Below are 23,058 nucleotides of genomic sequence, written 5' to 3'. Positions count from 1 at the left end.
TTCTGAAGATGCTCTACGCATACATTTTAATGTTCCTTTAATGTAGTGATTTGGTATGTGAACTGAATGCAAGATGTTTGTTGGAAAGCAGGCAAAAAATGTTAATAAAATGTTTTTCTTTTATAGTGGATCAAAATAGTTAAACATGCTGTTGTTGGCTGTATCATTTCACTTTTGTGGTTTTTTGGCCTCACTCTTTGTGGACCTCTCAGGTAATGTACATGCCTGAAAGCATACTTTATTTGTATACACTAACTTAATTTGTTTTATAGTTATTTGAAATAGCAACTCTGTACACTTAATTTCTTTTTAAATGAAGTGTTTGATAGAAATGTACTTCTGTTTGTTTATAAAAATAAATCCTCGGATGAGCAGCCATTATTCAGTTCCTGGTTTGCTACAGGACATCCTAGTTTACTCCATTTAGCATGGAGGGGCTGAGCGTACTGTGGTAATGGTAATACTCTTAGGTCTATGTAGAGAAAAAGTCCCTTGCATCACGCAGTGATAGTCCCTTTAGTTCATTAAGTGGCAATCTTGACTGATTCAGAAAGGATTAGAAAAAAGATGGCAACATTGGACTTCCAGAGGTGAAGAGCTTTGGGAAAGCCTTTCTCTGAATAGTTAATGTGTGGAGATAGGGCTTAAAGCTATCTAATTCTGCAAAGGTTAAGCTTTTGTTTGTCTTTTTAAATAAAAAAAAAAGGGGGGGGTGGGGGTAGGTTTAGCTCTTATGATAGCAAAGATGTCCAAATGTGAATCAGTTTACTGCTGTTTTCTCAGGTCAGCTGAAAGTTCCAGTGCCTTTGTGAATGCTAGATGTTTTCCCAAGCAGAAGCAATGAAAATGTAGCCACTTTTACTGCTGCTATTAAGAAAAGTATGCACATTTGTAAAACTGACAGAAACTGTCACTTTCAAACTTCTGCTGCTTGGGAAAGCTACCAGCAGTAGAGGAAGTCACTGGAGTTATGAATGGTATATGAGGATCCAAAAGTGAGAACTATACGTTGTCTGCATTGAGGCGATTGTATAAGAAGGAAATCAGCTCCTCAGTAATCAGAAGTTAACAGGAAGAGAAAAGGTCCTTTTCCCAGGCAGAGAACAGGGAACTTCAGATTTATCAGACATTATTGTAATATGAACATTAATTCCATCTTGAGCAATTTGATTCTTGATGCTCTAATAAAGCACACTACTGTTTAAAAAGTGTTTCGGTAGTTACTACTGCTCAATTACTGTACATGATCTATTGTTTGAGCTATAAAATAGGTATTATGTGATTTGTCATCATGGCAGAGTCCATCAACAGCTGGATTGCTGGACTACACTTCAGGTTCCCTACCGTTCTTTTGAATTGCACAGTGTTCCTATTGAAGCTATATATTAAATCCTTGACCTCCCTTCCATTTAATTTTAGTTGAAACCAGGTATATCAAGCTAGTACATCATATTGAAATGGACGTGATAAAAATTGGTGTCTCTCTTATTTTGTAGGACATTGTTGCTGTTTGAGCACAGTGATATTGTTGTTGTGTCTCTGCTTAGTGTTTTGTTCACAAGTTCAGGAGGAGGACCAGCAAAGGTATTTAAATATTTTTTGTTGAAAAAGACCATTATAATGTATGACTTTAAAACGTAACAGGTATTCAGGAATACAGAAGAGGTAAACCTAATTGTTTCCAACTCAAATTCATAAAAGGGGTAGGTAAATTATGTATGTTTTAAGTTTAAATGTAGGTGAAACTACAATCTGTACTTCCTTTTTTAATGAAATAAATATGCAAATAGGCGCACATACAAGGAGTAACACTATGAAAAGGTGTTTGAGATTCATGATGATGAAGAGATGCAAGGAGTTTATCATTTGTATGGAGAAGAAACTTAAAATATAGTATTTTGCATTTGTATAGCACTTTCCACCCAAGGACTTCAAAGTGATTTACAAACGTTAGTAAATTAAGCTTCATATCTCTGTGAGCAGAGAAACAAGAAAATATCCTCATCTTATGGATGTTTCAACCGAAGTACAGAGAGATTAGGTGACATTCCCAAGGTCCCATACAGCAACCATAGCCATATTCTCAGAGCAAATAATTCTGATAATACCTTTCATCTATAGATCTCAATGTGCTTTACAAAGGAAGCAAATATGATTATCCCCATTTTACAGAAGGGGGAAATGAGGCACAGAACTTCTGCGACTTGCCCAAAGTCACTTAACAAGTCTGATAAAAGCTGAATATAGTGTTTTTTTATAACCAAGATCAGTTTCTCCAAATGTAATTTTTGCTTTAAGGATTTTGTTTGGATTTTGTTTTTCTTGTGTTTACACTTACATGCACACACCTGGTGGGAGGGGGAAAGCCCTTTGCGTGATTTTTTTGCAACTTTTTATGTTTGCCATCCAAATAAGCCATTTTATATTGATGCCCTTTTGTTGTCTTTCCAGACAAGAGGTGCTGCGTTTTTCATCATTGCTGTGATCTGCTTATTGCTTTTTGATAATGATGATCTCATGGCTAAAATTGCAGAACATCGTATCCTTTCTTACCATGTCTTTGGAGAAAAAGTGTAAGTTAGCCTTGTTTCAACTGCATTTTTCTTTCCAGAGCATTGTACTCGTGACTGGAAAGAAAAGAGGAAACAGTCATTCTGAGCAACTAATCCAGTCAAATGCATGTCATTAGTTACTTTAATGATAACAGCATTGGCTATACATTTTCTATAAATAATTACAATCTAAATGATCATAATGGCAGAAAAATCCCAATTTAGTTACTAGGCTCCTTCAACTAGCTAGAAGCCTCTCTGTTCAGTTTCCCTCTCAGAGAGAACTTGAGGCCTATGTCCCAGGAGTTCTGGACGCTCAGCACCTCATAGTATGTCTATACTGTGTAGTTAACCTGTGTGGATTGGCATATGAGTTAGCCTAGCCTGGTCTGAATCTCCCCTCTGCAAAGCTGTACCCACTTTTTTTTGTCCTCACTGTTTGTGCAATACCATGTGTGTCTAGGGTACATCCCATGGTTTCTTGTGCTGAGATAGTATCAGAGGGTAGCCGTGTTAGTCTGGATCTGTAAAAGCAGCAAAGAATCCTGTGGCACCTTATAGACTAACAGACGTTTTGGAGCATGAGCTTTCGTGGGTGAATACCCACTTCCTCAGATGCATGTAATGGAAATATCCAGGGGCAGGTATATATATGTGTGCTAGCAAGCAAGCTAGAGATAACGAGGTCAGTTCAATCAGGGAGGATGAGGCCCTGTTCTAGCAGTTGAGGTGTGAAAACCAAGAGAGGAGAACTGGTTCTGTAATTGGCAAGCCATTCACAGTCTTTGTTCAATCCTGAGCTGATGGTGTCAAATTTGCAGATGAACTGAAGCTCAGCAGTTTCTCTTTGAAGTCTGGTCCTGAAGTTTTTTTGCTGCAGGATGGCCACCTTAAGGTCTGCTATAGTGTGGCCAGGGAGGTTGAAGTGCTCTCCTACAGGTTTTTGTATATTGCCATTCCTAATGTCTGATTTGTGTCCATTTATCCTTTTCCGTAGAGACTGTCCAATTTGGCCGATGTACATAGCAGAGGGGCATTGCTGGCATATGATGGCGTATGTTATATTGGTGGATGTGCAGGTGAATGAACCAGTGATGGTGTGGCTGATCTGGTTAGGTCCTGTGAGAGTGTCGCTGGTGTAGATATGTGGGCAGAGTTGGCATCGAGGTTTGTTGCATGGATTGGTTCCTGAGCAAGAGTAGTTATGGTGTGGTGTGCAGTTACTGGTGAGAATATGTTTCAGGTTGGCAGGTTGTCTGTGGGCAAGGATTGGCCTGCCACCCAAGGTGTGGGATCATTGTCCAGGATACTGAGATACTCATTCTTTGTCAGTCATTTGTGTTAGCTGCAGGAGAGCTTGTCTGTCCTTTGGAAGGAATTGTGGGAAGGGCATTAGAGGACTGTCAGTACTTGAGTGATTGATTTAGCATTCTCATCCACACCCAATCTTACCAGTTGTCTTCCTTCATTTTCTGTTAGACCAATTTCACTTGCTTCTGAGTTAAAATATAATTTTTGTCTAATTCAGAAGGAGTAATTTTATCTTGATTACACCTCTCTTTTTTTTATTTGTCAATTTCATTAATTTTCTCAAGTTTAATTTTTTATTTGGAAACTCTTCAAAAGCTGTCTATTAACAGAATATTTCATACTTCAGACATGTCATTGATAAATAAAGTAATGCTTCCAGTGAAAATTCATTTAAAATTTTATTTCTGGTATCCAGTTCATCCTCTTAAGTCCAAATAATTACCAAATTTAACATCAATGTTAAGACTAGCTTATGTGAGATGTTTCTAATTCTTTCATTGAGTAACATTATTTCAAATATTTTCCCTAAGGAAGCAATAGACTTATGGACTTCTGTAATTTAAAATTTTAGAATTATCCAAACTTCAAAGCTTAATTTGATTCCAATTTTACTTTCTTTAAATGTACGTGGTTTCCTCTATTGATCTCCTATTGTATTTACAATTTCTGGTCCTCTTGTATACCTGTAGCTGTGTTTTTCATTATTTTTTTAAATAACATAAGTAAAACACTTTGTGATCCTTATGAGAATGAGGTTGAAATGTGGTTGGGCAGTTGGAAGAGGGTTCATTTGGAGAATCTTTCTTAACTTCATTTTGTTTAGCTGAGGGACATCATGACAGTGCTCTTACCCATGTTCTTCATACAATCATTGCTTTCCTAGGAGTTGCAGATCACAAGGTAAGTTGTTTTCTTCAGTAATTTATATGCTGAATTATTGAATGATGTGTTCATAAAAAATTCTGTGGAGAGAGCTGCATTAATTCAGAATGTCCTGTCAACTATTTATTTAGCAGTATTTTGCTTTAATACATAAGCTGAAAGTATCTCTGAAATTAGTTCCTTTTTAGTTGAAGTAGTTTTATTTCAACTGTGACTTAGATATTCATGGCCCTTAATAGACAAGCCCTCTGTTCCTTAGTGTTATCAATCATTGTCTTGTGTGTCTGTCTCTTTCCCACGCTTCTTGGAGCCTAAGAGCCAGATTCTGATACCCTCACTTGAGTTGGGTGGTACCCCAATTTTGCTGCACTGGCAAATGAGAAGCTGAAAAGAAAATACTGAATTTATGACACAACTGGAAAACATTTGGCATTATTTAAAAATAAATCAGGCAGATGAGTTTAAGTTAAATTGATTAGCCTAGCACAGGGTAGATTAGACCTAAGAAATATGAGAAGCTAATTTTGTATATGTACATATATTTTGTAAAGATTAGGGAACAATTTCTAAAGAAAGGTTGGGGAGAAAAATGATACAGGGCTTGAATGAAGATAAATAAATACAAAGAGTGTGGATGATATAAAGATGATTCCATTTTATTTTCAAACATTTCCAATGTGCTGCTTTGTGGGTTAAAAAAAGGGAGAATGGCAAGAGAAATGAAGCTGGAGTTCCTGTTAAAAATACTGGGAGTTGCAACCTAAGTCATAGAATGTTACTGTTAGCAAATAAAGCTTATCTTTGGAGGGGACAGGGAATACCTTGTCTGTGTCTTATGTTTATAAGTAAAAGGAGGAAATAGGAAAAGAATATTAATATTCTGGTCATGTAAATACTACTTATATTAGAGTGAGGGTACTTGACTCTTAATTACTGTTAATAGGATTTATCTGTGTTGCAGGGTGGAGTGCTGTTGCTGGTACTGGCATTGTGTTGCAGGTTGGTTTTCATATGGCTTCCCGAAAGCTCTCTGTAGATGTAGGAGGAGCCAAGCGTCTTCAAGCTTTGTCTCATCTTGTTTCCGTCTTTCTGTTGTGCCCCTGGGTCATCGTCCTATCTCTGACAACTGAGGTAACAGCATAGCAAGGGTTCATCAGCAAAAGTGACTGATATTCTACATTTGTAAACTGCAACATATACCTTTCCTTTACAAGAATTATTCTACATTATTGAAACTTTACTTTTTTGAGATTTTTCCTTGAAAAATAGATTGGTTTTATATGCACAGTATTTCTGATACGTGCATCTGTGTGATTTGGTGTTTGTTTTTTTGGCTGGGTTTTGCTCTCTCAAGACTCATAAGAGAGGATATGTGGGACTGTGTGCAGTAGTTTGGTTTTTCTGCTACCTTACAGAGGCAGTGATGATGAGATATTGTTCCTCTTGGGAATACATGTTCTAAATTTGCAGCTTTTACACCACTATCTTTCTATGTAGAGATAATTAAATCAATAGAAAACATTTTTATAGCAAATCAACTTCATTAATTTCCTAACTGGATGTTTTTCTAGAAGACTTGTTCTAGTTCAACCACAGCTATTGGACTTGAAGCAGTAATTAATTCAGGGAAGTCCTGTGATCTGTGTTATATAGGAGGTCAAACTAGATGATTATGATGGTCCCTTGTGGCATTATAATCTATGAATCTGTGAATACCTGTTTATTTAAAGTGTCTAAAGTATAGCAAACGTGCAATAGACTAAATACTAGATATAGTACCAGTTTATGTATGTAGGTGACACTTCTGCTAACCTGTAATCAATACTGTTAAGAATTTGTTCTTCTTATCACAGAGTAAAGTCGAATCCTGGTCCTCTCTCATCATGCCTTTCATAACAGTTATCTTTTTTGTCGTGATCTTGGATTTTTATGTGGAGTCCATATGTTCTGTCAAGATGGAAGCCTCGAAGTGTGCCCGTTATGGATCGTTGCTCATTTTAATTAGTGCGCTGCTCTTTGGCAGCTTCTGGACACATCCAATAACAGATCAGCTTCGAGCTATGACAAGCCAGCACACCATGAAATCACAGAGCATGTTCTCTCTGGAGGAGTGGTAGTGAGTGCCATTTTCCTTCATTTTATGTACGTATTCCTTTTTTCCCCATTAATGATAAACCAGTTAAAAAATATTATATATTACTGAAAGGTCACAAAAATATTTCTCTGTAGAATTCCACCATCGTTGCTTCTGTGGATTCCATGGGTGAGGGGGACAGCACAGTATTGTAGAACCCACGGCAACATTCATAATTCATTGGCTACAAAAAGGATACAGTAAATCTTTCTCTGCTTGTGGAAATGATGATCCAGTCTAGTATACAATAAATGTTAGCCTTGACAATGAAGCTGGTGACTTTCACCACCTTGATATGCCTTGTGGAAGTTTAGTCACTGATAAACACTTGCATTATCAATCATCCATAAAGGTTAAAACAACAACAAAACATGTACCTCTCTTTGCAGCTGCCAATATTCTGTCGCCCCCTCCAGGAAAGGGCAGAAAGGCACTCTTATTGGCTATTCTCCTGAAGCATTCCTCTATATAATTTTATGGGTGATGCTTTGCAGCATAGTTCTCAATCGTTACCCCGGTTTATTAAGAGTCACTGAAACAAATCCGTGAGGATTATGACTCTAGACAGATTTTCTACTTCTTGTGCCTAAATCTGGTAAGTGCACTTTAACTCTAATACCAAATCATAGTAGAGAAAAGGGCCAATCTCTTTTAAAATTACTGGCAACTTTTAATATGACCTTTAACTTAGAATCATAGAACTGGAAGGCAGGACTATGGAGGGATAGCTCGGTGGTTTGAGCGTGGCCTGCTAAACCAGGGTTGTGAGTTCAGTCCTTGAGGAGGCCACTTAGGGATCTGGGGCAAAATCAGTACTTGGTCCTGCTAGTGAAGGCAAGAGGCTGGACTCAATGACCTTTCAAGGTCCCTTCCAGTTATAGGAGATTGGTATATCTCCTATTACTAAGTATTATCTAGACCATCCCTGACAGGTATATGTCCAACCTGCTCTTAAAAATATCTGGTGATGGAGATTCCACCTCCTCCCTAGGCAGTTTATTCCAGTGCTTAACCACTATGACAGTTAGGAAGTTTTTTCCAGAACTTGGTTAGTTTTGGCATAGTTAATTTAATGGAATCTTAAGATCGAATACATTTTTGCTGGGTCTTCTGTTAAAGACAGGATAGTTTGACTTACAGGCCATGTCTACACTTACAGTTTTGCAGTGCTAGTAGTTACAGCTGTGTTCGTACAGCTGTGTAGGGCCAGCGCTGCAGTGTGGCCACACTGACAGCTACCAGCGCTGCAGTGTGGCCACATTTGCAGCACTTGCAGCGCTGTTGGGAGTGGTGCATTGTGGGCAGCTATCCCAGCATTCAAGTGGCTGCAACGTGCTTTTCAAAAGAGGGGGGGGTGGGGTGGAATGTGACAGAGAGCGTGGAGGAGACAGACAGACAATGGATTTTTGGAGTTGACACTGTTCTCAGCTCCCTGCTTGCAAGTTCTAAGGACTGGAAGACACACAGTGCCTACCTTCAATCCATTTTAAAAGTTCTAACTCCCTTCCCCCACTCCTCTCTCATTCACTAAATGCAAATTATGTACTTCTAAATACCCGTCAGACCAGATAAGCAACTGCTCAACACGGACTTCCCCCTCCCCCTCCGCCATGTGAGAATGCTGTTCTCTCTTCAAGCAAACAGCTGTGAACATTCCAAAGTAAATTCCCCTGCCTGCCTACCGCTCGCTCAGCAAACAGGAGCTGTGTTTGTTTTTAAATAAGCAGTTTGGCTGAACTCCTAGCTCTCCCTTTCTTCCGGTTTGTTGTGGACAAGAATTCTGGGATACCTCCTTATACCCCGGAGGTCAATAAAAGTCCTGGTGGACGTCTATACTTGCTGACCAGCGCTGGAATCGCTACACCCGAGGCTCGACCGGGTGTACAGCCAGCGCTGCAACCAGGGAGTTGCAGCGCTGGCCGTGCTTTGCAAGTGTGGCCACATCCTAAATTGCAGTGCTGTAACCCCCTCACCAGCGCTGCAACTCTCTAGTGTAGCCATGGCCACAGTTGTACTTGTCAGGTTAATATGAATAGTCATAGCACCTTGTATGTATTTGTATGGCGACTAGCACAAGGGGCCTCACTCATTATTGACTCTTCTCGGCCCTACTGTAATGTAAATATTCCCTGACAAAGCACTGAATGCATTTACAAAGATTACCCCTGTTTCCTGCCCTGAAGATCATACAATCCAATACACACAAGACACTCAAGAGTAATTCAGGAAAGAGTGTTGAAAGACAGAGGATTTCTGGAATAAATTGATTTGAAGAAGTGGAGAGGGTGGTTGGTGGACAAGTATTGGGAAGCAATTCCAAATGTGTGGCACAGAATGATGGTGTGGTGATGGAGATGAAAGATGACAGAACAAAATGAGTAATTGGCAGTAGGAACAAAATCAGATGTAGTGGGGGAACAGGGGAGATCACATAAGACATAGAAGTATGAGCAATGAGCTTGAGTTCCTGCAGATAAGATAGAAAGTGGGAAGTTAGTTGAAGGCATTCAAAGGGGGATGACAACAGCAGTAGAAGGAGATCAGTTTAGTGTCATTTTGGAATAGAAGGAGTAGAGGTGAGAAATGGGGAAGCTGCATGGACTTCAGTTATAGTAATTGAGGGGGGAGATCAAAGAATGCACAAAAATGTTAGCAAATAAGATTCTAGTAATTTTCCGGGAGTGTGAAAGTTTGGATGTGAGGGGAGTAAAATGTCAAAGGGTATGTTGACACAGCAATTAGACAGCTGTGTCTGACTCAGGCTCACGGGGCTCTGGCTGACGGGCTGTTTAATTGCAATGTAGACTTCTGGGCTTGGGCTGCAGCCCGGGCTCTTGGATCCTGCAAGGTGAGAGGATCCCAGAGCTCAGGCAGGAGTCTGGAACTGGACACTGCAATAAAACAGCCAAGAGCTAAAGCCCCATGAGCCTGTGTCAGCTGTCATGGGCCAACTGCAGGCTGTTAATTGTAGTGTAGATATAATCAAAGATGACTTCAAAGGTGTGAATGTAGAAGATGGGGAAGTTAATGGAGAAAGAAGGAATTGGAGAAGGATTAGGGACAAAGCTTGGTTTTATAGAGTCACAGATTTATAGATACCAGGTTATGCAGGAAGAGATATGAGATAGGTACCATCTTCCTCTCAAGACTAATTCCTAAACTACTTAAAACCTTTAGTTAGCAAAGAAAACGGAAGTAATTTCTGTAAAGCAACCTCCATAAATAAAATTTGTAGTGACTGAAAAACACTTTTGTTAAACTACATCTTAAAGCAATGGCTTTTTGAAACCTCAGTGAATAAGAAACCATCCATTAGGTGACAGTCTTTGGGTAAACAGCCTTTTGATTTGTTACAAATAACGATTGTTTGGGAGGAATTCAAAATCATTGTTGAGGACAATTATGTTACTGAGTAAAGGGGCTTGTGTAAAGACTTGTTAACAGGAGTACTTTCTTCTGAAGGAGTTTAATGTAACCAATATATGCTGGTTGGTCATACCAGATCTCTGAGGTACTCGCTAACCACGTAAGGAGTGCTCTAGCTTTGATACAAATCATTTATGAACAGCAGCTGTCCAATTTTCAGATATTCATAATCCTCCAGGATGGACCAGTCATTATCTTTAAAAAGCACCCACCAAAACAAATGGCTACAAGAAGCTTTCATCTCTTGGGGAATTTTTCATCTAAATTTTTCATCTCACTGTTCACCATTGCCTTGGCAAAATGAATTGGTAAACTGCCTGGTTCCAGATAATTACCATCATAATTGATGAGAACTGTATCCCATGTTGACTGCTTTGATAGACACACTGTAGACTAGATGGACTTGCAGATTATATTGTCCTTTCAGCCCAAGAGATCGGAACTCCCTGCTCAGTACTGTTTATATTGATTTGTTTATAGATAAAGAATTCTAGTTTCCCATATAGATGCTGTCCCTTTTATAGAAATTGCGTTTGTTTGTGCAGAAGAGAGGGGGAGTTTTAAAATGTCTGCATTTACATTGACTTTTAATACAAAACCTAATATTACAAACCGTTGTTTTGTTTTGTAGGGGAATAGAGTAAAATTGGTGCAGAAGTATTTAAACACTCTAAAATTAGTAGCGCCCTTATGGCAGAGCTTCATGCTAACTGCATATACAAAATAAAAGCACAATTTCATCTCAGAACATGTTACAAGAAAAAAATCAATTTTTCTTTCATTTTAGGCTTTCACTTTTGTGGAACTCTTCTATGGAGTGTGGACCAATAGCCTTGGTCTAATTTCAGATGGATTTCATATGCTTTGGTTCTGCTTTAGTTATGGGGCTTTTCGCAGCTCTAATGACTAGATGGAAAGCAACCCGCATATTTTCATATGGGTATGTACACTGACTTTTACATAATTATTTTGAAGAGATGCTGCTAGTTAGTTGTAGGTCCTCATTTTTTCCTCTTAAACACAGGCGACTAGGGGGTATGTTCCTACCATGAAATGTTTTCATGGCACTTAGTATTTCAACACTTTATTACACCTCCCCTTTCTCCCTGCCCCTCAAAAGTGTCTGCCAGTGTTATGAACCCACTGTGCTAGTCTAGATCAGTGAGCTTTTCAAAAAGAAAATGAGATATTACATGTGAAAAATACAAGCACTTATGTCAGCATGATTGCAGAAAAGGATTTGGAATTGTGTGTGTACACATTGAGAGATTCAGAATTTAATGGGGTATTTAGCCATATAACTCCCAATGAAATTAGCAGAATGAAATTAGCAGAATTCCCTAGCCAGCTTCTCAACTATCAGCCATAATGTGTGTAGTATAGTTAACTTTTTTTAATTGTATCACTATAACTTTGTATTATGAGGACAAGGCCAATTACCACATGGCCATCTTTCATCCCTTTTGTCTACCTACCATCTCTTTAGTTTGTCTTTGATTGTAAGCTTTTTGGGGTAGAGTTTGTACTGTGTTAGGAGAGCACCTACAACATTGTGAGTGCTGCCACAGAACAGAGCAGAAAATAATTGTGTAACATATTTGTTATGGTACTTTGTTCTAACATTGTGAAAAATCAAACTGACTTGAAAAGGAAATACTGTATTAAATGCATGAATAAGCCAAATATTTTCAAATATGCTAAATCTAGCTATTCCTCAGTCTTTCTTAAATGTACATTACACTTGTTCACTTTCAGATATGGCCGTGTAGAAATTCTCTCTGGATTTATTAATGGCCTTTTTCTAATGGTAATAGCTTTCTTCGTGTTCATGGAGTCTGTGGCCAGACTGGTAGATCCTCCAGACATAGATACAAATATGTTAACTGTAAGTTTTGTCATTTTCTTCTGTTTAAAAACAGTTTTAGTTACTCCTGTAGAATATTTATTCCTTAATTGAAATTAAGATCCACTCATCTGAATAGTGGGGACTCAAATTATATAATGTCAAGTATTTGTTTTCAGTATGACTTCAAAATGTTTCTTTGCTTTCTATTATGTAGTGCAGGGGTCAGCAACCTTTCAGAAGTGGTGTGCCAAGTTTTAGTTTATTCACTTTAATTTAAGGTTTCGTGTGCCAGTAATACATTTTAAACCTTTTTAGAAGGTCTCTTTCTATAAGTCTATAATATATAACTAAACAATTGTTGTATGTAAAGTAAATAAGGTTTCAGAATGTTTAAGAAGCTTCATTTAAAATTAAATTTAAAATGCAGAGCCCCCTGGACTGGTGGCCAGGACCTGGGCAGTGTGAGGCCATGGCTACACTTACAGTTCTGCAGCGCTGGTAGTTACAGCTGTGTTCGTACAGCTGTGTAGGGCCAGCGCTGCAGTGTGGCCACACTGACAGCTACCAGCGTTGCAGTGTGGCCACATTTGCAGCATTTGCAGCGCTGTTGGGAGTGGTGCATTGTGGGCAGCTATCCCAGCATTCAAGTGGCTGCAACGTGCTTTTCAAAAGAGGGGGATGGGGTGGAATGTGACAGGGAGCGTGGAGGAGACGGAGAGAATGGATTTTTGGAGTTGACACTGTTCTCAGCTCCCTGCCTTGCAAGTTCTAAGGACTGGAAGACACACAGTGCCTACCTTCAATCATTTTAAAAGTTCTGACCCCCTTCCCCCACCCCTCTCTCATTCACTAAATGCAAACTATGTACTCCTAAATAGCCGTCAGACCAGATAAGCATCTGCTCAACATGGACTTCCCCCTCCTCCTCTGCCGTGTGAGAGTGCTGTTTGTCTCTTCAAGCAAACAGCTGTGAACATTCCAAAGTAATTCCCCTGCCTGCCTCCGCTCGCTCAGCAAACAGGAGCTGTGTTTGTTTTTTAAATAAGCAGTTTGGCTGAACTCCTAGCTCTCCCTTTCTTCCGGTTTGTTGTGGACAGGAATTCTGGGATACCTCCTTATACCCCGGAGGTCAATAAAAGCGCTGGTGGGGTCCACACTTGCTGACCAGCGCTCGATCACCAGCGCTGGAATCGCTACACCCGAGGCTCGATCGGGTGTACAGCCAGCGCTGCAACCAGGGAGTTGCAGCGCTGGCTGTGCTTTGCAAGTGTGGCCACATCCCAAGTTGCAGCGCTGTAACCCCCTCACCAGCGCTGCAACTCTCTAGTGTAGCCATGGCCTGATGAATGCCACTGAAAATCAGCTCGCATGCCGCAGGTTGCGTACCCCTGATATAGTGACTAACAGAATTTAAAAGTCCATATGTCTAAAGATAAAAATGTCATTATATTGCCTGCTTCTAAATATGTTACCTTGAGAGAAATTCTCTCCAAACCTATTCAAAAGTAGGTAAATTACAGAAGTAATTCCTTATATTACAGTCTTAGTTTTATAATGAATGGCATTTGTCTGTTGGAAAGGGGGATAGAGTGTGGTTAGCTTCATGAATGAGGCTTTAATTATTTGATCCTCCTATTACATACATGAAAGGAAGTTCCATTTATCTACAAAATAAACTATTGAATACAGTAACTTAACATTGCATTTTTCAGGAACATTACTACTGCTTTAGGCGAAACGATGTTAAGCTAATCCAATTTCCCCATAAGAATTAATGTAAATGGGGTGAGGGTTAGGTTCTAGGGAAAATTTTTTGCCATAAAAACACCACCACCCCACACACAATAAGTTTTAAATAATTTAATATGTACACAGCAATGATGATTGTGAAGCTTGGTTGAGATGGTGAAGTCAGAATGTGGAAGAGGGTGGAATGCCTTACTGCTAAATGATGACCTAGCACTCGGCTGAGCCCTCAAGGGTTAACACATTGTTAATGTAAGTCTCACACTCTACAAGGCAGCATGAATGGAGGGAGGGGGGAGACAGCATTGCAGAGAGATCCGGAGAGGCAGTGAGAGAGAGTCCTGCATTGTTCATTTAAGCACACTGACCCCACTCTAAGTACACTGCCTTTTTAGGTAGATCAGCAAGTTGAGGCAGCAGCTGCTGCCAGCAAGCTCATTTTGTCCTGAGCCCTGTCTTGTTCCTCCCCTCCCACCCCGGGGAGATAAGGTACAGGGGGAGGGGGACACCCTGACATTAGCACCCCTCTTCCCCCCACCTCTGCACAGCAAGCAGGAGGCTTCCAGGAGCAGCTCCAAGGTGGAGGCAGGAGTAGCGCACAGCAGTGGAGGGAGGGACAGCTGAACTGTCCTGCAATTGATAACCTGCTGAGCGGCTGTTGCACAGGGAACTTAGGAGAGTGGAGAGCTGATTGGGGGGGTGCTGGTCCACCCTGGTTCCAAGCCCCCACCAGCTAGCTCCAACAGGGTGCTCTTTCTGCAAGCAGTGGACAAAGTAGGCAACTGCCAAACAACATTATAAGGGAGAATTGTTCAACTTTAAACAAGCATGTTCTCTAATTGATCAGCAATGTAACAGTGAAACAAAGTTAACCGGGACAACTTTAAGTGAGGAGTTACTGTATCCTAGCTGACTTTAGAGGTATGGTAGGTATGCCTCTAGTTAAAACCATGATGGAGCCATAAGTAGTTAACATGCATTTTAAGTCAGTCAAAGCAGGTCATTGGAGTTGGTCAATAGAAGCATCTAAGTATATCATACTTGGTAACTATAATGTGTTTATTGTATAGCTATAATAACATATCTTACTCTTGCTCTATTTCATTACTGTATACAGTATACTGCTGGATTCCAAAATAATTTACAAGATAAGGGTTTTGATTGCTGGAGAAATGGTAATTAGTACCCTTCATATTCAGTTGCAAAAATGTCAACCATATAATTGTGTTAGTGTAATTGGCTATATCTGTGATTTCTTTGTGTTAGAATCAGCCCAGTCACTTTAACAACCCTTCACTGAAATTGAATTAACTCTCAATTTCAGATTCCAGTCTCTTGAACCCCAGTCCAGTAGTATCTGACATGATTATAGAAGTATTAGGTCAGTTCCTGGAGAGAAAAGTGCTGTATGTTCAGTAACAATCCTTTGAGCAGAAAGAGTAGCACTGATTACTTCAATGGGAATCTTTCAACCTTGTGCCTTTCCTGTAAGAAAAGCAAGCCTCAAATTGGATTTAACAAATCTCAGGGCTTCAGCCGAGATGTGAAAGAACATCGATCAGATTTCATATTAGCTTACTGTTCAAATAGGAGCTGATCTAAGTGCTCTCTAAGCTGCACAGCCACGCAGCTGCCTATTAAGCCCTGCGTAGGGGACTCAGGGCTACAGTGAGGAGAGGCACCCCAGTGTGGACCTGCTGCAGCAGGGAGATGCACCCCTCCCCCTGCCCCAAGATGCTGGGGCAAGAGAGGACTGGAGGGAGTCCTCTCCCCACTGCAGCCATGGGGCAACCCAGACCCCCAAACACCTCACTACCCACCCCAGAACCTGCACCCCCAGCTAGAGCCCTCAACCCTGCAACCTAACCCTCTGCCCCAGCCCTGAGCCCCCTCCTGAACTACTCATTCCTGGCCCCACCCCAGAGCCTGCACCCCCACCAGAGCCCTCCTTCTCCCCCTCCCCCCAACACTCTGCCCCATATCAGTGCACATGGATGTAAAAAAATTTTAGGGAACACTGGTGCCGATTACCACAGGTAGTCTTAAAACGGTCCTTGATGTATGTATTGGTACAGCTAAATCATGGAATCAAAACTGTAGATCCTGTTTTTTCACAATTTTTGCTTTTTTTCCCTAAGTCTAAGCCTTCACTTCTTAAACAAAAATAAATTTTACTTCTATGTTTTTTTGTTTTTCAAACAAGTGTGAAGTTACCTCTTTCCTCCCATTGAAGGCATTGAACTCCAACACTTATATAGACACTTAAATACTAAATTTTAATAGTGTAATTTAAGAGACACACTCATCTAGAGTTAAGTCCTGTTTTAAAAACATATTGCTATCCTGTATCTCATACTGCTTTCAGGATGAGCTCTATGGCCACATTCTCCAAAGGAGAACTTCCTGTTCCTGCACCCTCTGCTAGGAGGTGGGGGTTCTTTCTGTCTCCTTCCTAACTGGTATTTTCCTGTTTTCCAGTCTCTTCATGCAAGAGTGGTGGAGAGTTATTTGTATTCTGGTAGCACCCACAATGTATTGCTCAAACCCATAAGGTGACATAGTCCCAACCCCAAAATATTTACAATTTACAATGAAGTGTGCAGGTCCTTTGTAACTCTTCCTGTATATTCTACTTGATAAGTGATTCTGGGGAGTTAAGAGAAAACTTTTGCTGTATCCTCAGAGCTTTGTTTCTTGTGGGAAAAGTAGATGAACTCAGTCTCACTTTGTTGAAAGCAAAGTTGTCTATGTCTGTACCTGCTGATATTAGATTTTTTAAGAGGAAAAGAGAAGTCCTTCACATGAAAAGAAGATTCACTTGTGAGCATTCAGCAGCAAGGGAATCCTCCTGCTATTGTCATTGTTAACTTCAGCTAATTGGACATGCCACGGAAGTATGTCCGTGTTAGATGCTGTTAACAGAAAAAAATGTAGTTTTCTATCAAACAAGTTAATCTGAGCGTTAAGGAAGAAATATTGGATTTAAAGGTTGTGCTTTTTTTTTTTCTCCCTCTCATAGCCAGTCTCGGTTGGAGGGCTGATAGTAAACCTTGTTGGTATCTGTGCCTTTAGCCATGCCCACTCCCATGGTGCTTCTCGTGGAGGCTGTCACTCACATGATCACAGCCATTCACACCATGGTCATGGACATGGACACTGTCATGGCCATTCCCACAGTGACCACGGACACAATCACAGTCATGGACATAATCACTCTCATGGGTTTTCAGGAGGAGGCATGAATGCCAACATGAGAGGTAAGTACAAATTGTTTAATTTTAAAAGTAAACCAGCTGTCAAAAAACCTTTAAATCAAAGTATCCCTTGTCCACTTTTCTTAATCTCTCTAAAATTTGTTTTCTGGCAGTCTTTTTATATAGCACAGATAGAGCTTTTTGAAAACACTTTTTCTAACTAAAATGTTTTAAAGAATAAACATAATTTGGGATATTCCACTAGTTTCTTCCCTCACACTTAATGTTCTCAGATTTGTGATGGTATGGGTCCTAGAGGCACTTAATGTTGTTTTCTTTTTTTTATTATTTGATCCATAATATTTTTACAGTACCTATAATGTACTACATGTCTTAAAGACCAAGTATAACTCCAACATCCATGCACCTAATTTTAGATGGCATATGACAGCTGGTCAATTAAAATAACTAGGAAAGGGATGGGGAGTGGAAGAACCAAGTTTAACAGCAATACATTTAAACAGTTACACTATTTATACACATTCACCTATTTAATTATTTGTACTGGGGTAACATCTATAGGCCTGAACTTCTGGTTCAGTTAAAGCAGGGGTTCTCAAACGGGGTTATTACATGGGAGCTCGTGAGCTGTCAGCCTCCACCCCAAACTCCGCTTTGCCTCCAGCATTTATGACGGAGTTAAATGTATAAGGAAGTGTTTTTAATTTATAAGGGGGAGTTGCACTCATAGGCTTGCTATTTGAAAGGGGTCACCAGTACAGAAGTTTGAGAACCACTGAGTTAAAGCGTTATCTTTTTAAAAAATAATTAACTTGCCACTTTTGGTATGACATCCCCCAGGGTATAGTCTAGATTGTGGAGCCACTGTGTCCCCTTAACTCTCCAGCCTTTTACTCTGATTTGCTATCAGAACAACCACTCCTGGCCTGCTCATGCAGCCTTCAGCATGCAAAATCAAACCCAGCTGAAAATATGAATGCTCTCCCAGCCACACATGAACTATATATAGGGTGACATCGCAAATCCCCCAGTCCCAGCATTGCATCCCAGAAATGTCTCTTGCATTGCTCTGGACTCCCCCCACTTCTCCCCGAACTATGTAAGCTCATTAAAAGTCCGTCATTCTATCAAAGGGAATGATGAGATTTCGCCAAGCACTTCAGTCAAAACACGCTGGTTTAGATTAGTTAATAAACGTTTTATTCTTTTAAGAAAGATTTTAAGTGCTTATAAGAGGTAAAGGCATAAAAGTCAGTATTGGTTACAAGAGAAATAAAAGATAAACACGGAAACTTTACCAAGCTAAATCCTAACCTTTACCAAGCTAAATAAGATTTGAAAGCAAAAGGGTTTCTCACCCAAAACTTTCAGTAGTCCTAACTGGAAAGCCTTCATTAGGACCACTCCCCAGCTCAGTGATGATTCTTTGTCTTTCAAACAATCTTGCTGCAGTGAGTAGAGATGGGGGAGGAGAGGTGGTCAGGGGCCTGTTTTTACCCTTCATATGTCCTGACCCTTTTTATTTGAAAAGTCTTTGCTGGGTCCTAGAGTCAACTGTTGTGTTGTATATATGCTCTGCCAGCTGTCCTTCAGGTGAATTGTAAATTTCTTGTTTACAATTCCTGTTGCTGAAGAACAACTGCTTAAACTGATGATTGCTCTTTTACACCTTGCTGGAGCTAGAGAGCCTTTTACTCTGAAAAACTTCTTTGTGGATGTTACCCAGAAGTGTACAGCATGTTACAGTAACAATCATACATAGAATCTTATAATTTCATACACATTCCTGCTACACACATCAACAGGACAATAATGTTCAGCAGATTATAAGTTTTCAAATTGCACCTCACAAGGCATGCTTTGTACAAGAGTTGTTATAATTTTATGAAAAGTCGTGACCAAAATAGTATAGCCTGTCACACTGGGATACCATCTATACGCTTGAACTTCTGGTTCAGTTAGTCTTGAGTTTTTAAAAATAATTAACTTGCTACTTGTAGTAAGTAAGGAAGAAGTGAATTTTGAGAGGATTTGAGGGAAGAGAGTAGTGACTGGGTGGGCCAGGACTGGGAAGTCGTTCTGTGTGTTGGTAACATTGGTAGTAGTCTGAACAAAGCCATAGAGATGGTTGTGAGCTAAATAGACCAATGGGACATTGAGGCTGACATAATTGTTCATAGTTTCCCTTTACGAACCAGCGTGCAACACAGTTTCTACAAAACTTTGTAAACGGTGTTTGTCACTGATTCATAATATAAAATATTCTCGTCAGTTCTGCTAAAGACCAGACTAACCTAAACACAAAGTGGCAGCATTATTTAATAAATAATGTGGTTACTTTCTGGAAATCCTGATAGTATGAAAAAAAATACAGGATATAGCAAATCTACCAAATATTTGTCACATTGTCTATTACATAGTTTTAGTATGTAAAATGTATTGGTTCAAGCATTTAACTATCACCATGCTATATTATTTTAATAGAGAAGTTGAATGAATCAGATAGCTTAGATGACTATTCTATGATCTGAATTTTTTAAAATTTTTTTTGTAAAGTCTGCTCAGCTCTCACTACTTGCATATTCTTTAGTGGGGCTGAAGTACCAGGATTAATCTCTCAACTATTAGTGTTAAGAGATTAATGTTTTGTACCTTCTAAAGTGCAAACTGGAGTACTAGAGTTCAAATGATCTAAAACATTAATCCTAGCAGCAGCAGGTTATGAGAGATGTAAATCACACCAGAGTTGGAGTAAAAACAAAATGATAATGGTCTATCTTAATACTTGCTAGCATTAGAAACACTTTAGCACATCAGTAAACTTTTCTACCATAGGTCCAAGACCAGTGATCCAAGAGAATTTTGATCCGTGTACTGAGAGATTTTATTTTAATACTCATGCTATAGTCCATGTGCTGATGGCAACTAAATGCGGCACTAATCATTCAAGTCTTATTTTGTTCAGGTGTGTTTTTACATGTTGGCAGACACCCTGGGTAGTGTTGGTGTGATCATATCTACGATATTTATTCAACAGTTTGGATGGCTGATAGCTGATCCCCTGTGCTCTCTCTTATTGCTACATTTTTCTCAGTGTTATCCCACTGATCAAAGATGCCTGTCAAGTGCTTTTGCTGAGGCTACCACCAGAATGTGAGAAGATCTGCACATTGCACTAGAAAAGGTCGGAAATTAAACTTGCATTTTGTTTTACTTTCTTTGTTCAATCTAGATTTGAGTTTCTGACTGCATTTATTAACTTTACATGCAATCATTCCTCATTGTGCCAGTTATCTTTGTCTAAGACTCTTGGGTATCCCAAATTGCTTGTCTAAGTTGATCAGTTTTTATAGAGATACATGAGTTTTTTGGTTTTATTAGTTTAACGTTTACAATTTTAAAAATCATGTTTTTGCAGAATAGACTCTTTAATAACAGTGGCAGCCATATGTTGCTTTTGCTTTGTGGACAGCTCATAACCATAGACTAACTTGGTAATGCGGTAAACCTATCCAGCAGTGGGGGACTATTTAATACTTAATTGTAATTACTAAACCTAGTAAATCTCAAAAACCTGGCAGGCTTTTTTTTAAAACCCTGGCATGGCCAGATTTCATTTGGCTGCAGTATTCTTTCCTGGGCATGCAGTTGCATTTTGGCCAGTCTTCCAGTCTACTGTGGGACAGGTTGACTTGTAGTGAATGGGACTGCAAACTGAAGCTAGTTCTCTTCTTCCCATTTGAAGTCTCTATTGCTGATTTTTTCCTTCCCCTTCAGTCTAGACTGCTTTCTGCTCCTACTAAATCAGTCAAAGCCTGAAGTCTGTGGCAGCACTCCACTCCCATTGTTAACTCTTACCACTAATTGTTGCTCCTGGTGTTAGCTCTTGTGAGTGTCCTGCCCAGAACCCCCATGGGCCCACTCCTGAAGTACATGGAGTGCTTGCTAAATTTTCTACATTGGGAAACTGGTGTGGGAACTTCCAGGATTCCATCAACAAGAGTAGAAGGAGACTTCAGCAACAAGGGTATTGAACACTGCCTGTCACCAGGGAATGGGATATAGATTCTTGCCAGGGAATACAGAATGAAATTAAATTGTGTAGGAGATCCGTGGAGAGGAAGAAGAGAAGGAAGGCGGATTGTGGACTTACGTGATTTAGTGAAAGGAGATGGAAAAGGAGACTGAGTGATGCAGAAGAGGGAATTGAAGTGTGAGTGACCTTGAGGTGGGATAAATTAAACAACAAACAAAACCAGAAAATAATCAAAATGCTAGGAGTGGGGAGAAAAAAATTAACCAGTCTGAAAGTAGTGAAGAAATATTACAATAAATAACCTAATAAGGTTCACTTAAAAAAAACAACAAAACACCTCATGTGGACAAGAAGAAACGTGAACATATTAAGTCCAACTTGGATATTGAAGTCTCTGCTTATCTTGGTTATCATGGGGACAGGTCCTTAGAAATGCTTGGGTGCCCAAAGCCAGCCTCTCCGCTAGTCTCTCATTTGATGCCACTATAGTCTGGCCACCAGTTGGTGACTCCACTTCAGTGTCTTTGTCCCTCCTTTTTAGCCCCCACCCACAAATTTTTCATTTTGCCTTCTATTTTTGGCAGTGATGGAACAGTCTCAATTCCAAAAATGTCACTATAACAATTTCTGTATATAATAAAATGATGGCAGTTTATTTTACTGTATAATAGTATCTGCTGCATGAAATAATTGCCACCAGGAGCTATTTAAGTGTGCAGGAAGGCATAAAGTAGCATACTGCAAAAGTAATTCTTACTGTTAATGCAATTTTTTACAGATCCAGAAAATAGATGGTTTAATATCCTACAGAGATCCTCATTTCTGGTGTCACTCTGCTAGTGTTGTGGCAGGTACTTTACATGTACAGGTGATGTCAGATGTGATGGAACAGAGAATTATACAGCAGGTAACTATATAACACTTTCAGAATCTGTTGGCTCTTCATATTTTACGCCCTGTTGATTAACTCTGAATATTTCAATCATAGGCTTAAGTTTGAAGCTGCTGTTGTAATGATTTCCATAGCTGGTAGCTGATGTTCCAGGAAAAGCCTTTTCAGTATTGCTCTGCTCCTCCTTCTGCTGTTGTCCTATAAAAAGTTTGTTTGGTGGTGGGCTTTTGACATTTGAAAACAAATCAGCCAGTTTCTTTTGTCTTGCTTTAGAGGTGACCTGCCAAAAGGATTTTTTGGGGGAAACTAGTTTTGTACAGCTTTTTTTTCATGGTATAACAAAGCCTGAACGAGTTCTTCAGGATGGTGTGTGGGGCTTTTTTCTGCTTGTTTTGAATCTTAGAATATCAGAAGTGTTAAGCCTATTTTTTATTTTTGCTTTGCTGGAGGACTTCCTGGGGATCTGAGATGTATTTTAGAAACTCTCACCTGAAATTAAGGGCAAGAGTGATATGTTTTTTATGACATTATCTCCAAAATGTTCATTAATTAGTGCTGTTAAATAGTACACCTCTACCTCGGTATAATGCGACCGATAAAACACGAATTCGGATATAACATGGTAAAGCAGTGCTCTGGGAGGGGGCTGCACACTCTGGCAGATCAAAGCAAATTCGATATAACACGGTTTGACCTATAATGCGTAAGATTTTTTGGCTCCCGAGAATATTGAGGTAGAAGTGTACTAACAAAAGAAACAAGGTTTTAAACAGTCTGAAAAAAATCCCTTACCTGTTCAACATCTCATTTTTTACTCTTGTAAATACAATTTCACTAGTTCTCTTTCACTGTTCCAAGTTAGATGAGACCTGAATTATAATTTTTTTAAAAATGGTGAAACCTTTCCAGGCCATCTTTTTTTATGTTACAGACATTGCTACCACTCTGCCTGTAGTTGATGTTGTCAGACACTTCTCATTATAAAGACCCTGTTTTTAGCTACTTATAACTTTACCAA

At 39.6% G+C, this 23,058-nt stretch overlaps 1 protein-coding gene across 1 annotated transcript in view; it reads left to right on the top strand.

The window, feature by feature from the left end:
- Window positions 1-23,058, top strand: part of SLC30A5 (solute carrier family 30 member 5) — a 29,030-nt gene that overhangs the window by 3,679 nt on the left and 2,293 nt on the right. The window contains 20 exon segments of the mRNA XM_030566531.1: window positions 127-212; window positions 1,497-1,584; window positions 2,452-2,539; window positions 4,687-4,763; window positions 5,707-5,740; window positions 5,743-5,876; window positions 6,599-6,806; window positions 6,809-6,887; window positions 7,269-7,336; window positions 7,339-7,401; window positions 7,404-7,474; window positions 11,093-11,172; window positions 11,174-11,245; window positions 12,061-12,190; window positions 16,917-17,154; window positions 20,078-20,090; window positions 20,092-20,190; window positions 20,192-20,271; window positions 20,274-20,296; window positions 21,927-22,055. Coding sequence (XP_030422391.1) covers window positions 127-212; window positions 1,497-1,584; window positions 2,452-2,539; window positions 4,687-4,763; window positions 5,707-5,740; window positions 5,743-5,876; window positions 6,599-6,806; window positions 6,809-6,887; window positions 7,269-7,336; window positions 7,339-7,401; window positions 7,404-7,474; window positions 11,093-11,172; window positions 11,174-11,245; window positions 12,061-12,190; window positions 16,917-17,154; window positions 20,078-20,090; window positions 20,092-20,190; window positions 20,192-20,271; window positions 20,274-20,296; window positions 21,927-22,055 — 1,860 coding nt within the window.

Source organism: Gopherus evgoodei, chromosome 6, assembly GCF_007399415.2.
Source record: "Gopherus evgoodei ecotype Sinaloan lineage chromosome 6, rGopEvg1_v1.p, whole genome shotgun sequence".
NCBI classification, from domain to species: Eukaryota; Metazoa; Chordata; order Testudines; family Testudinidae; genus Gopherus; species Gopherus evgoodei.
This window is presented reverse-complemented; position numbering and strand designations above follow the sequence as displayed.